The sequence below is a fragment of the Penaeus vannamei genome, chromosome 14, assembly GCF_042767895.1.
Source record: "Penaeus vannamei isolate JL-2024 chromosome 14, ASM4276789v1, whole genome shotgun sequence".
In the NCBI taxonomy this organism is placed as follows: domain Eukaryota; kingdom Metazoa; phylum Arthropoda; class Malacostraca; order Decapoda; family Penaeidae; genus Penaeus; species Penaeus vannamei.
Genome location: NC_091562.1, coordinates 28,252,113 through 28,265,049, shown reverse-complemented (window position 1 = coordinate 28,265,049; position 12,937 = coordinate 28,252,113). Strand labels below are relative to the sequence as shown.

The 12,937-nt window shown below is 34.1% G+C and overlaps 1 protein-coding gene across 11 annotated transcripts in view; it reads right to left on the bottom strand.

Annotated features, from left to right (window-relative positions):
- Positions 1–2,438: 2,438 nt before the first annotated feature.
- LOC113824267 (uncharacterized) overlaps positions 2,439–12,937 on the bottom strand; it is a 128,742-nt gene continuing 118,243 nt past the window's right edge. For 2 of the 11 annotated variants that reach the window (XM_070129835.1, XM_070129837.1), the window contains 8 exons: positions 12,615–12,701; positions 12,208–12,364; positions 11,796–11,949; positions 11,367–11,493; positions 11,035–11,205; positions 9,697–9,788; positions 7,721–7,762; positions 2,439–6,260 (listed from right to left, as the gene is read on the bottom strand). In XM_070129835.1, the coding sequence (XP_069985936.1) occupies positions 7,741–7,762; positions 9,697–9,788; positions 11,035–11,205; positions 11,367–11,493; positions 11,796–11,949; positions 12,208–12,364; positions 12,615–12,701 (810 nt within the window). In that variant the 3' untranslated portion in view covers positions 2,439–6,260; positions 7,721–7,740. Of the gene's footprint in view, positions 6,261–7,720; positions 7,841–9,066; positions 9,145–9,696; positions 9,789–11,034; positions 11,206–11,366; positions 11,494–11,795; positions 11,950–12,207; positions 12,365–12,614; positions 12,702–12,937 lie in introns of all 11 variants that reach the window. The other 9 variants (XM_070129831.1, XM_070129833.1, XM_070129832.1 and 6 more) reach the window with 7 other exon arrangements.

Genomic DNA, 12,937 nt, shown 5'->3' with positions numbered 1-12,937 from the left:
TATCATAATTTAGGGAATATTTTGTAATTTTACTGACTTATAAGAAAGCAACACTATTATTTTGTATTATATAGTAACAAAATTGACAAGCAGTTTATGAGAAAGAACACTTGTAATGTTGTGATTTCACAGATGAAAACTAAAGTTTTCTGTGACTAGCATCTCAATGGCAAGAAGTTGTGCAGTAAATTGATTATCACTGTTTCATTATTATTTCTTTTTAGATTATTGGTAATACATGACATTGTCACCCTCCAATGTTTATATGGATTTCCTTGTAAACTCCAGCCCACCAATCTTTTGTTTGTAATGTGTTATGTCAACTTTTTTATTTGAACATTTTACAAAATATTAGGAAGGTTGTTTCTATATACATTAATATCCATATTTTCACCTTAAATGTGCTTTGTGCAAGAAGCAAGAAATAATGTGCGATTATCATGGAGTGTATGATGTGCTCTAGTTGAAAGTTATAAACATACATAACAGTAGTAAAGCCAGTAGCATCATTAGGGAAACAAGACTTTGAATACCTAGGTGGGATGCAGTTGCTTAACATTTTATTAAACATATAATCATTAGAGGACAAAGCAGACCTGGTCAGTGGAACAGACAATGAATGTATTATTATTATTATTATTATCATATATTTATTTTTATAAAATAATTTACTATTTTCATAATTGTATTTATCACTAATGTTATAAAGTTTATGCAAAACTGCATGTATTATTCTATGGATTTTTCTATCCCCTATTTTAGTCATTTTTTATTATTGTTACAATTATCATTACTAGTGTTATGCCCTTTTTTAATGTTTGAATGAAAGGCTTGAATAATGGCTGGTGATAATCTATAGTGATTACCATTAGCCAAGGGGCAGTATTATAACTACAGTTTCAACTTCTTGTTCACAATGCCACTGTGTGATGACAGTGAATGTTATAGTAACAATATACACTGTACATATCTTAGGAGTATATATTTAATAAAAGTGTTATACATTGCAAGACTTTGTTGTTGTTTTCTTCTGCCACATAATATATAGAATATTTGTCACTGACAGGTGGATCTACCCGAGCCAAAGCTAAATGGAAAGATGACAAAGGTAACAGATCTGACATTTTTTGGGGGGGAAATTAAACAAAACCACAGAAAATATATCTTCCAAAAAAAGTGGAAGCAAGAGGTACCTCTGATATCATATAGAGGGTAATATGAATTCTTCAGCAGTGTATCTTTACCAGTTGTTTGTATTTTAGTCGCTGGTGTATCTGGTAGTTGGTGTAGGTATCTTTGACTAAGGCATACACACATATGCATGCGTACACAAACAGTAAAATTGAAGTTAATTCCATTTTGCTGAGATTTGTAGAATTTAATATTTTATTCCTATATTTTCAGCTCTCCAGATAAAGCAATCAACAGAAGAATGACTGAAAAGAAATTTTTTAGCAGTGTTTACCTATGCTCACTTGCACTCTCTTAGTATCTCAAGGAATGATAATCTAATCATCGTAGAGGTTAAGTTCAGAGTAAAAGGTAAAGCACTCAATTATGCATAATGAATGATGGAGAGAAAGTGAGATGATGATGATGATGATGATAAAAAAGTATAAATAAATTACTTTCACAAAAATGTACAGAAGCCACATAGTATTTTGTTTAAAAAGATATCAAAGCAACAGGTATATAGTACTACCAGTAATTGTACATAGAAGCAACTTTAGAAGGTAAAATCCATTATATTTTGGGCAAATAAATAATATGAGTATAAATATATAAATTTTGCTATAACAATATTTGTAGTAAAATTAACTCTTGCTGTGGAGAAAGAACATCAGAACAGTGTATGTATAAAAAGTTTCATGGTGTTACTTGTTTCCTTCCTTCTTCATGTCTTGCAGAATTAATCACCTTTGATGATTGTAGACATATTTTTTCTTACAGTAAATTTGTATAAAACATTTTGAGCAGTACCATTGGTAAATGTACAAAAAAAATGTATTGTGGTTCTTCATGAATAGCTGTGGGTTATTTGGCATGTTTATGTAAATAATGATTTAAATACTGGTTGGTTCTGGGCATATGGTTAGGATCAGCAGAAATAGTAGTAATTGGCTTTTACACAAAAACACATTATCATTCTGGAAAAAAATGTGCTGATAAAAACACTAAATTGAATAAATTCTTTGAATTCAATATCATAGATATTGCCTTGGTTCAAGATATAATATTGTGCATATTTCTCAAATAACTAAATGTGCATGTGTGTTTGTGTCATGGAAAAGTCCACTAAAGGAAAGGGAATTATGTTTTTGCAAAGTATGGGATAATTATAACCAATAGAGAAAATGAGAGAAAGAGAGAGAGTAGGATATCACACTCACTTTATGATAGTCTAAATAACCCTTTGGAAGGAAATTAAAAGACAATTATTATGCAAAATGAACGTTAACTCCTTTATACAACATATTACAAATACACTAAACATACAAACAAGGTGATACCAACACCATTTACATATTTTTTTCACTTCACAAAAAACACTGGGGGATCAATAGAACTTCATGACCCAATTGGGAGTTGCTGGTGATGTGTGGCACTTTGCAGCAGCGGACATTAAAAACGCGATGAACTGAGGAAATGTATATAACATGACATCCTGACTAGTTTGGAGCGTGACTGAGTGGGAAGAAGGGATAGGGGGTACAGGCTATTTATTTTTTTTAATACTTTTTTATCACTATTAGTATTATCATCAGTTTGGCTTCTACTTCTCCATCTTCTTCTAGTTTATCAAAAATAATAAAAAACATAATAAAATAAATAGAGAAAAAGAAAAAAATAGAAAAACAGAAAAAGAAAGAGGAAAATATCTTGAGAGATGCTACATCAAATTTCTCATTTACTGATTCAATTATCCTCAAATTACCCATCATCAGTATATCTCTACCCTAAGGATTCAGTCGGCTGAGAAGAACCCCTCGTCACAGCTTCCACCTACACATCATGTCCTGAGATACTGATTTGCATTTTGTTATTCAGTGACTGGTAGTAAAACCATCATGATACAAGTTCACAGTAAAAAATTACAATAAGAAATCATAATGGTAATCTTGAAAAACAAGTGTATCATTTCAAATTTCCACAGAAAGATATTGAAAAGGGTGCTCAAAATGGGCACTCAGTTATATAATGCTGCTGCCGCAAATTTATCATTGTACAACACAAAATTAGAATAAAAAAAGGAAAAGTACAGGAGAATTTTTCTAATTATCAAAACAGTCTTAAAGAATTACTAAAAATTACTAATTCCCTTTACACAAAAAAAGGAAATTTATATAACTGTAAATCACTTACAAAAAAAGAAAAAAAAGAAAAAGAAAAAAGGCCACTTGTATTCTACTTGAAATTTGCCTAATATGAATCTGCTAAGGAGTGGTTGAATAAAATAAATATATTACAGATTTTCAACAACTAATAACATATGAGTACAAGAGAGTGAGCAGTAAAAATGTTTACAAGTCTCCTAAATAAAAACCAACTTTCAGATGTTAATTAGATGGTACCAGTTTTTCATTGGACTATGAAAAAAGACATTCTTAACCAGTGAAATCGGCTAAAATATCTATATCATCATCATTTGAATAGTTCACAATTACTGTTCTACGATACAGCAAAGGGACAAGGGGGTGAGTGTAATAAAAATAGTGTTATAATCCTCACTCTTTCCTTCTGCACCGGGCAGAAAGAATGGCACTTCAAGCACAAGGAATCACATTTCATTTCATTTCTCTTTTGTGAGGGGAAATCCAACTACCAGAGCTGTTTACTCCACTTGGACAGGGTTAGGAAAATCACCAGGTTTATATGATAAATATAATTTATTTACCAACTTTTTTTTCTTTTTTTTTTGTGCTTTACTGTAAGGAACTCAGCCTGGTGAATAACCTTGTTAACAAATGTACATGGTATAGGAGTATATAGGTTACTTGTATATCTCACAAAGTTGTAAAATTGCAGGCAGAGCTACATAGGATAATTTTACATCACCTTACTTCACCTTAGGCTATAACAGGACAGGCTGAATAACACACACAGCACACCTGTTCCACTCCCACTCAAGGTTTCATGACGATCTCCTCATTCTCACTACTACGCATACCAATAGATAATATGTAAGCAAAGTCTACCAAGAGTTCAACTGGTATTCCTTTTTTTTTTTACATTAATATTATTTTTTAATACATAAAGAGGCACTTCACGGAGGGACTTCAGTGAGTAGGTAAGGAAGACCAAATTTCTGAGGCAAAAGTCACCTGTGCAGATACCTCATTATCCATCTTTTAGTTCTGGGAGAATGACACCCACAATGCAGTTCAAATTAAAGCACTGAATAATTCCTTATCTCTGGATTATCACCATCTACACAGAACAGTGTTGTTATGATCACATTCAAGTTTTTTATTTAAAGTTGCTCATTCACTAGAAAACTTGTTAAACTTGTCCTTAGCATTACAAGGTAAAGAGGGTTGCAAGCACCACACAGTGGTTGGTGCATCACAGTGTTTGGGAATCTTTTCTAAAATTACTTTGTAAGTTTGTAAAAAAAAAAAAAAAAAAAAAAGAAAGAGAAAAAAGTTTCAAAATACCTAGCACTGACACTGCAGGCGCACACATAAACAGCATGTGCCACTTTGTGTTCATTTTCCCCTGTTAAGCCACACACTCACAGATCAGTAGTCTCATGAAATATGAGAAACAAACAGGGTTGGTTGCAAATGCTATCCATGCACAGTCACTAAAATTCTTTGCTGCAATCTTGTAAGATTCATTGTTGGGTACATCTTTGGTTCAAGGTTTCAGACATTCATGCACATTACACTTAGGGAGAACTTGTTCTTTGCCCTTTTAAGAAGTGTTCAATACTGCGCAGAACAGTTCAGCATCCACAAGCAATGGAGGGCTTTGCATGCTTCTTGGCACATGAGGGATGGGGTTAGGGTCATGCGGTGAGGTTGGGGTTCTTGTTTCACATAGGTTAGGAGTTTCATGATGAAGAATGTCATCGCTGCATTACACTGTTGGAGGAGCAGGTTCACTGGATTCATCTTATCAGATATCTTGCATACAAAGCTGCTATGCGTACTACAAGAAAATCTGCCTAACATCAAAAACTGGAAAGAAAGTGTTATATATATATGGCCAATTCATGTAATCCTTTTTTTAAGTCTTTCTGTAAACACTGTCAAACGAAGGTACCCTTCGTCATAAATAACTGCCATTCTAGAATTTTTCTTTCTTCATTTAACTCAGGCTGCAGGTTTTAGGGTGTATTTTGACATACACTATAAAATCTGTCTGACAACGTCTAGTGTCTGTACTGGATTAGTGATTGAAAAAGGCCAAAAATAAAGATAAATAAAAAAAAAGATGAAATAACAAGTAAATATGCTTAGATATAATTCAAGAATTATCAATATATGGGAGGCTGTGCCATCAGCCTAAAATTTTGAGGAAAAGCTATTTTTCTTTAATACCTACATAAAGGCCACATTGATAGGGAAGAGCAGGAGAGCCTTAACATGCCCTCTTCTTCCCTTTTGCCAGAAAAAACATAAAAATAACTCGGCTCCTTGAAAATCTTGTGGATCAATCACACACTTTAGTTATTTCTCATTCACATTAATGTCAACAACTGTAACAAGATCATGTAACAGAACCCAAATATCTTTATATATATATATACATATATAAAATATTCTATAAACCTCATAGAAATCAACCTCTTTCTATTGCTCTGGCTAACCAATGTCCCTGCGAAGAAAACCATCAAGAGGGATAGTGGGAGAGAAAGAAAGAGAGCGCATGTGACATCCAGGACCCTAATCCAATCTTTGGGGGGCGTTGCACGTGTTCCCATTACAGGAGCAGCAAGAACCGCTGTTTGTAGGAGTTGAGAATCGGTTCATCAGTCAGTTTCTTTTACATCTATGGCAATGATGAGGGCGGTTGTCAGTGGTGTGTTCTAGTACTGGTAGTCATCTGAGTCTGCGTAATCTGGGTAGTCATCATCCACATCCATGGAGTCGGCTGCAAGGTTGGTGACAGTGGCAGAGAGGGGCGAGTGCTTGTTGAGGCCTCCCCCTACACTACCACCACCCACTACACCTCCGGTCAGGGTTCGGCCACCTCCTGGACTGGAATCTAAGGCATCATCACAACCCATCGACAGCTCATCTTCATCACCGTAGAACCTGCAAGACATGAGCTAGTGAGCAAAGTTTTTTTCTTTCTTTTCTTTTGTAGAAAAAAAAGCAAACAAATGCTTCCCATGAATGAATATATGTAAGACCTAACCCCATATAAGAAAATGACAGTGGCTTCCAATCATCATATAAAAGAAACAAGGTTTGAGCATATGTAATAAAAAAAATAACTTGTAAAAACACTAAATCAGTGACTTGAGAGAAAAACAGATACTCATTATAAGAGAAACTACAGAAGGTTTCCAGCTTTCTCAGAACATGAGACAGAAAGAGATATGATAAATGCACAATGAGTAGTGACAAACAAAAAGTAGTATTCAAGAAATGAGACAGAAAGAGGGTATAAATGTACCTATTCATGACATTCTGATCTCAAACACCATAAGAGAAATTGAAAGTTGGGAAAAAATCCTTCTGCAGTTTCTTGTATCAACATGAATGTACTTAGGGATGGAAATGTACAAATTACAAATGTACTTAGGGATTGAAAATCTACAATATCAATAACAACAAAACAACATCAATCTAAATTAAACAGGATCAATTATTAATGATTAATTAAATTGAAACAAGTCTTCTTTTAGGAATTTTTTTTTTGCTCTTTATCATTATTAGTCCATCACAATCTTTATTCTTTAAAAAAAGAAATTTAGAAGACAAATTTTGGTACTTTGCTGATATATATACTTATAATTCTATAGCATTTTACAGAAGCTCTACTTAAGAGATCAATAAGTGATAAACTATCTATAAATCAAAGACTTATCCTTTAACACCCAAAGTGCAATAAGCTGTGTTTCCATATAATATTCAGCAAAGTATTTGAATTTTTTTTTTTATTTGTAAATTACCTTTTTTGGTGAAAGCAGGGATATCCATTTTTTAAGCAATAGGTATATAATATATTCTACAGGAGAAAAAAATCCACTCTTTTTAATCTAACATCTACATGCTGCATCTTTTGTTTTGTTTTTAATGCAAAGAAGCAGATGAGAACTAAAAAAAAACAAAAAAACTCAAACTGTATTGTATGCCTATCAATCTAGTAGGCTTTCTTTAGAGAGCAAAGAGAAAGAGAGGGAGAGGGGAGAAAGAAAAGGGTAAATTGATTTGGTACAAAGGAAGGAAAAAAATGTACTGGCAAAATGTATACAAATACAACATGAAAACATTAATGTGTGCACAAGAACTGCAGCAAAAGTGCACACACAGCATAAGAAAAGCACTCGCCATGCAAGTGACCAAAGGGTAGAGGGGGACAGAAGGGAGCAAAACAGGAGAAAAAGGGAGAGGAGGGGTTGGGGAGGGAAGGGAGGGCAGAGTGGGTGGGAGAGCAAATGACCCTCCACTCTCCCCTATCTCCTACCATCCACTCTTTACCACCTCCCCCTTGTCCTCCAAGTCCTCCCTGGCCCCCTCAATATCCCCAAGGTACACTGGCTTCCCACCTGTCAAGTGCACATCATCCTCACAGACTCTCCTCCACAATCCTGCAAGGTGCACAGTGCACTTAAGTTTCTCCACCACTATTGCCTGCACCTTCATCTAAAGTTCCACCCAAGAAGAACCTAAATGGAAAGAATCCAGGGCACCTACGTTTATCATCGTCCTCATAGTGAGGAAACAAGGGAGTTGGGGATGGTCTTTGTTGATTAGGCTTGGAGTGATATTTATTTTTTCCTTTTTTAACTATTGGGTGTTTTGTTTTTTGGAATGGTGCAAATAAAGGAAGGGGATAGGGAGGGTTAGATTATCTCAAATCAAAAACAATAAAATTGCTAAGAACAAACACTTTATTCCCTGGATTGCATGATCAGAAATTAAAACTGTACAAGGATAAACTAAGCTATAGGTACTTTTCCCACAAATGCATGAAACTTTTTGTAAATATGAGTATATCAATACCATTATTGAGAAAAAGCCAAGAAGAAAGTGAGTGAGTGTGTGAGGTGTAGGTGGTGTAGGTCTAGGTTTAGATTTAGATATAGATGTAGGTGTACATGTAGATGCAGATATACATTTAAATGTAGATGTAGATGCAAGTGTATATGTAGGTGTAGTTGTAAGCATAGGTATATGTTTTGATGTAGGTATAGGTATAGGTATAGATGTAGGTGTAGGTGTAGGTGTAGGTGTAGGTGTAGATGTAGATGTAGGTGTAGGTGTAGGTGTAGGTATAGGTAGAGGTATTGGTTTAGTTGTAGATGTAGGTATAGGTTTGGATGTAGTGTAGATGTAGGTGTGTTTTAGCATCTTTATATGCATGTACAAGAAGTAGAGGGAGAGTGACAGAGAGATAATGAAATATATAATAAAACTGTCTTGAGATACAACAAATACCACTAAATTCTAAACATTGAGAATCGGTGAGAAAAGATCATAAAATTTCCATAACCATAACAGACACAATCACAGGGTATGGAGTTCATTAATTGCTGAAAGGATAAGGAGAATAAAGGAATACCAATGAAACTACTCTGCCAAGACAGATAGAGAATCAATACCTATGAAAAAAATATATATCCAAAAATAACAATGACAGGGTAGTTATAGAGAACATCTGAACTATAAGATGACATACATCTACTCCAAATGTCACACCTATTTTGCATCTACTTCACTTCTTACTGAAGGTCATATCAAAAAGCCAAATATAAAGTGACACAGACAATGCCAAAAAATATAGAAAAAATTGAGAAATAAAAAATATATATAAAGCAATGGAACAAAAAAATTCATGAAAATCTACCATAAGAAGACGTTTACACTCATGCCAACAAGGAGAGGTACTCGCCTTCATTAGCACTAAGAATTACGGTTAACCTTGACAACAATTTTCATTTTCTTTTTCTCTTTTTTTGATTAAATTTTGCTGAAAAAAGAGAAACCCACATGATAGGTTGCAGTATTTGTGAAAACCAGTAATTGTCTTTAATGATACTCTCTTTGCATTGATATGTTGGTTTCCTATTCTAGTCCTATATTACTTACTTAGAACCTAATTTTGAGTATCTTCAACAGACACATTACCTTAGAAATAAAACAGTAAATCTCTATCCTCAGATCCTTTACAGTGAAGAAAAACAATAATAAAAAAAACAGTGTTTGGATGAAGTTGCTTTCTTCTAAAAATCAGCTTGATATAAAACACAAAGGCATTTGGAAGATTATACATATACACACATCTGTTCACAATGGCAATTTTTTTTTTCATCGCTTATTAAGAACACATGAGCAGGGAAAGTAGTTGAAAAAAAAAAAAAAAAAAAACACCTAGAAAGAACACTTACAATCCTAAATTCATGAAGAGAACCTTAACCTTCAGAACACCCAAAAATAAAATCCATGAATAAAACCAAAGAATCAATAGAAAAGAAATCAAAGTAAAAAAGAAGAAGAAAAAACAAAAACAAAATCAACCTACATATCATCCTGGTGATCGGCTCCGCCCTCCTCCGCCACCAACAGCTCGTACTCCTCAGCCGCATAGCGATCCCACTCCGAAACCTGCAAGAACTAGGAACAGTCATCCACAGTGTAGCATATTTTGTCCTTAATATCCTTTAGTTGAACTGTACTCAGTATTGTTCATTCAAAAGTGGAATGATGATGATAATATTGGGTCAGAACAATTCTTTTTTCAAACTGTTATCATTCTCAATCAAAAGAAAATAATGATAATGACTCTGAAGTAACTGCATATATCAATACAAGATTTTCCACTAGAAACAAATTCTCAATATTATAGCCCCACTACAGTAAAAATACATAGACAGGAATAAACAAGTACTTGGAGTCACTTCACATAATAGGATGTCATTAACTATGAAATTTCTTCCCTCTCTTCAGATCCAATCCTAAACTTACTGTGCTGATTCTGTGCCTCTCTAACAGCTAATCCTTGCATGTGTTGCTATGGTTAAACAATGTGCAGTGGATTATATTGTTCAGTTTTAAAATCTCTAGCTAAACTCATCCTCAAAAACATTACATATATGTTACCAATATATACATTAGACAATTAGAAAAGGGAGTGCATTACACAAGCACTGTCCACTTTCTTTGTGACTAAAAGCTTATTGACACGGAGTTGGGTAACTGGCTACAACTGTTGATACTAGAATAGTATGAATGTAGCTTAATTGATCAAGATATCAATGTAATGTTTAATGTTGCATTAGCAATTTTCACAAGACCAATAGAAATTATTGTGTAAAAGAAGAGAAAGAAACTGCAGCAGAGGATACTTCTGGGCCATGTGACTGAAAAAGAACTAGAAAAATAGCCAGGACTTCAACTTAACTCTCCACTATTCCAGTACGTAGCAAATATGCTAACCTTCCATTTACATTTGGCACAAAGAGGGGTAGTTTACAGGCTGCTAACATTTGCAGCCAAAAACCTAGCTCAGTGTCAACAGGCCATAAGTGGTTATGTTCTTAAGGTACATATATTTAAATGTATACTACACTAAGGACTATTAAGACCTATTTTAAGAAAAAATCAAAATCATTAGACCTATTATACATTGATGATTTGGAAAGTTGAGACTCCTGCCATCCCGTAACAGCTTTTACCTTCATTTTCCTTGCAAGAAAGCTAGGATGTTTAGATAAAATCCAGGCATCATTAGACAACAAAGAGAACTATCTCAGAAAGCAAAAAGAAGAAAAAAACACTAATCAATACATAAATAATGTCCCAACAGTTTGTATTCTCCTGAATAATATACTGAATAATGAATGGTCTTTTATCCCCATACCTCTGGCCCATCATCCTCAGCTCTGTGTGATGCGAAGGGATCACGCTGCTCATGGTCCAGGTATTTCTCGAGGTTGAAGAACGTATCGAAGAATATGGGAGTCATGCGGCAACGCTTCAGATCCCTTAGAGATATCTTGTCGCCCATCTCTGGACGCACCATATCCAACATCTAATATAAAACAAAAAATATATATAAGAAAACATGACAAAATGAAAAAAAGGAAGTTACGGAGGAGTGAAAAATCACATAAACCAACTTTCCTTAGTATAGATTTTGAAACTGACACAAAATAAAACAAAACTCTTTAGCAATGGCAAATGGCATCTCACCTGACAGAGGCAGTCATGGAAAGGAAGAGTCTCAATGCCGAGGGCCTCCATGCGCTGCAGCTGCTCTTCATAGAAGTATTCTAACTCATACATGGACAGATAGCCATCACCATCCAAGTCCATGCACCTATGGCAAGGAAGAGAGAGATGAGTGAATATGTGTGTGAAGTTCTTCTAAAGGTCAATGGTTGTGTAACCTAATGCTTCAAATTTTATACTTACAACTTTTAATTGTCTTCTTAGTAAAGACAGTGAAGATGATAATCAAACACAGGATATTAACAATATCAAAGATTATCACCAGTGATAACATCGATGACAAGATCAAAATAGTGAATAACATTAACAGTGGCAATACCAAATAAAAAAATAAATCAATAAACATATAAACTACCATCACCAACACCAAAACCAACACCCCAAGCACACCTGAACCAATATTCAATGGCTGTGGGATGCCGTTTATCCTCCTCGGATATCAGGAACCACACAAACTCCTGGTAGCCCATGCGGTCCTGTTTCTGCAGCCTTCCTCTGGTAACTGCCCCGCTGAATATTCGCTCAATCATGCGCCATGACAGCGCTGGAAGAAATGAATGAATGAATACACCAGAAATTTACCATGTGACAGAATTACAGTAATTATGGAAGGTAAAATTTTGCAACCTGATGGAGAACCACACACATAAAAACTTTTTAAAACACCTCGCAAACACAATCTCATACACCAGTACATTCATATAATACTAAATTGTTTCTTGACCATTCACACTGAAGGAATCTCAATTATCGAAAGCTCAACAAGCAACAAGAAACACCATGAAACTTCTTCCTCACTCACCTCTTTCATTATGTTTTGCAAGATCATGCTTGTCAATGAAAAGGTCATGATCCGTGTCCAATTCCCAGAACTTGCAATAAATAACATAAAAATGCTCATAGCTGAAGTAATCAGTGATTTGGTTAATATCTTCTTCTTCCTCTAAATAGCTAATAACCTGAAAGTAAAAAGATCATGCATTAGAAATTCCATTCCCATTTCTATAAAATCAACCCTATACTACATCTATTTATCAACAGATTTATAAAAGAAAAAAAGTATCTGAAATTAATAAAAGAAAGAACTAACAAGCAAATTACTGTAACAGGTACAGCATAAATTGTTTTCCAAAGGTTTTGAAACAATGTGGTCAAGGCAGAAATATCACTAGTTGCAATAAGTTAAAATGACATTTTCAAATAACTTACTTGTAACAAGTTTGATCTCCTAAGTTCTGGAACTGTTATTCTACCTGACCAGGATCTATTTACACAATAATATATTCTTGCTATGACCTGTAAAAAGGAAAAAAAAAATATGGTCAGTAAATTTCAAAGTAAATAAATAGTAATAACACTCATAAAACAATCAAATACAAAGTAATAAGAATGTGAACAACAACAAAAAATAATAATGTGATGGTAAATCATGAACTATATAGTATATTAATTCCTAAATTACTTTATCAATTACTTTATAGGTATAATGTCCAATTCACCTTTACTGTGTAATACATTATATATGACCTATG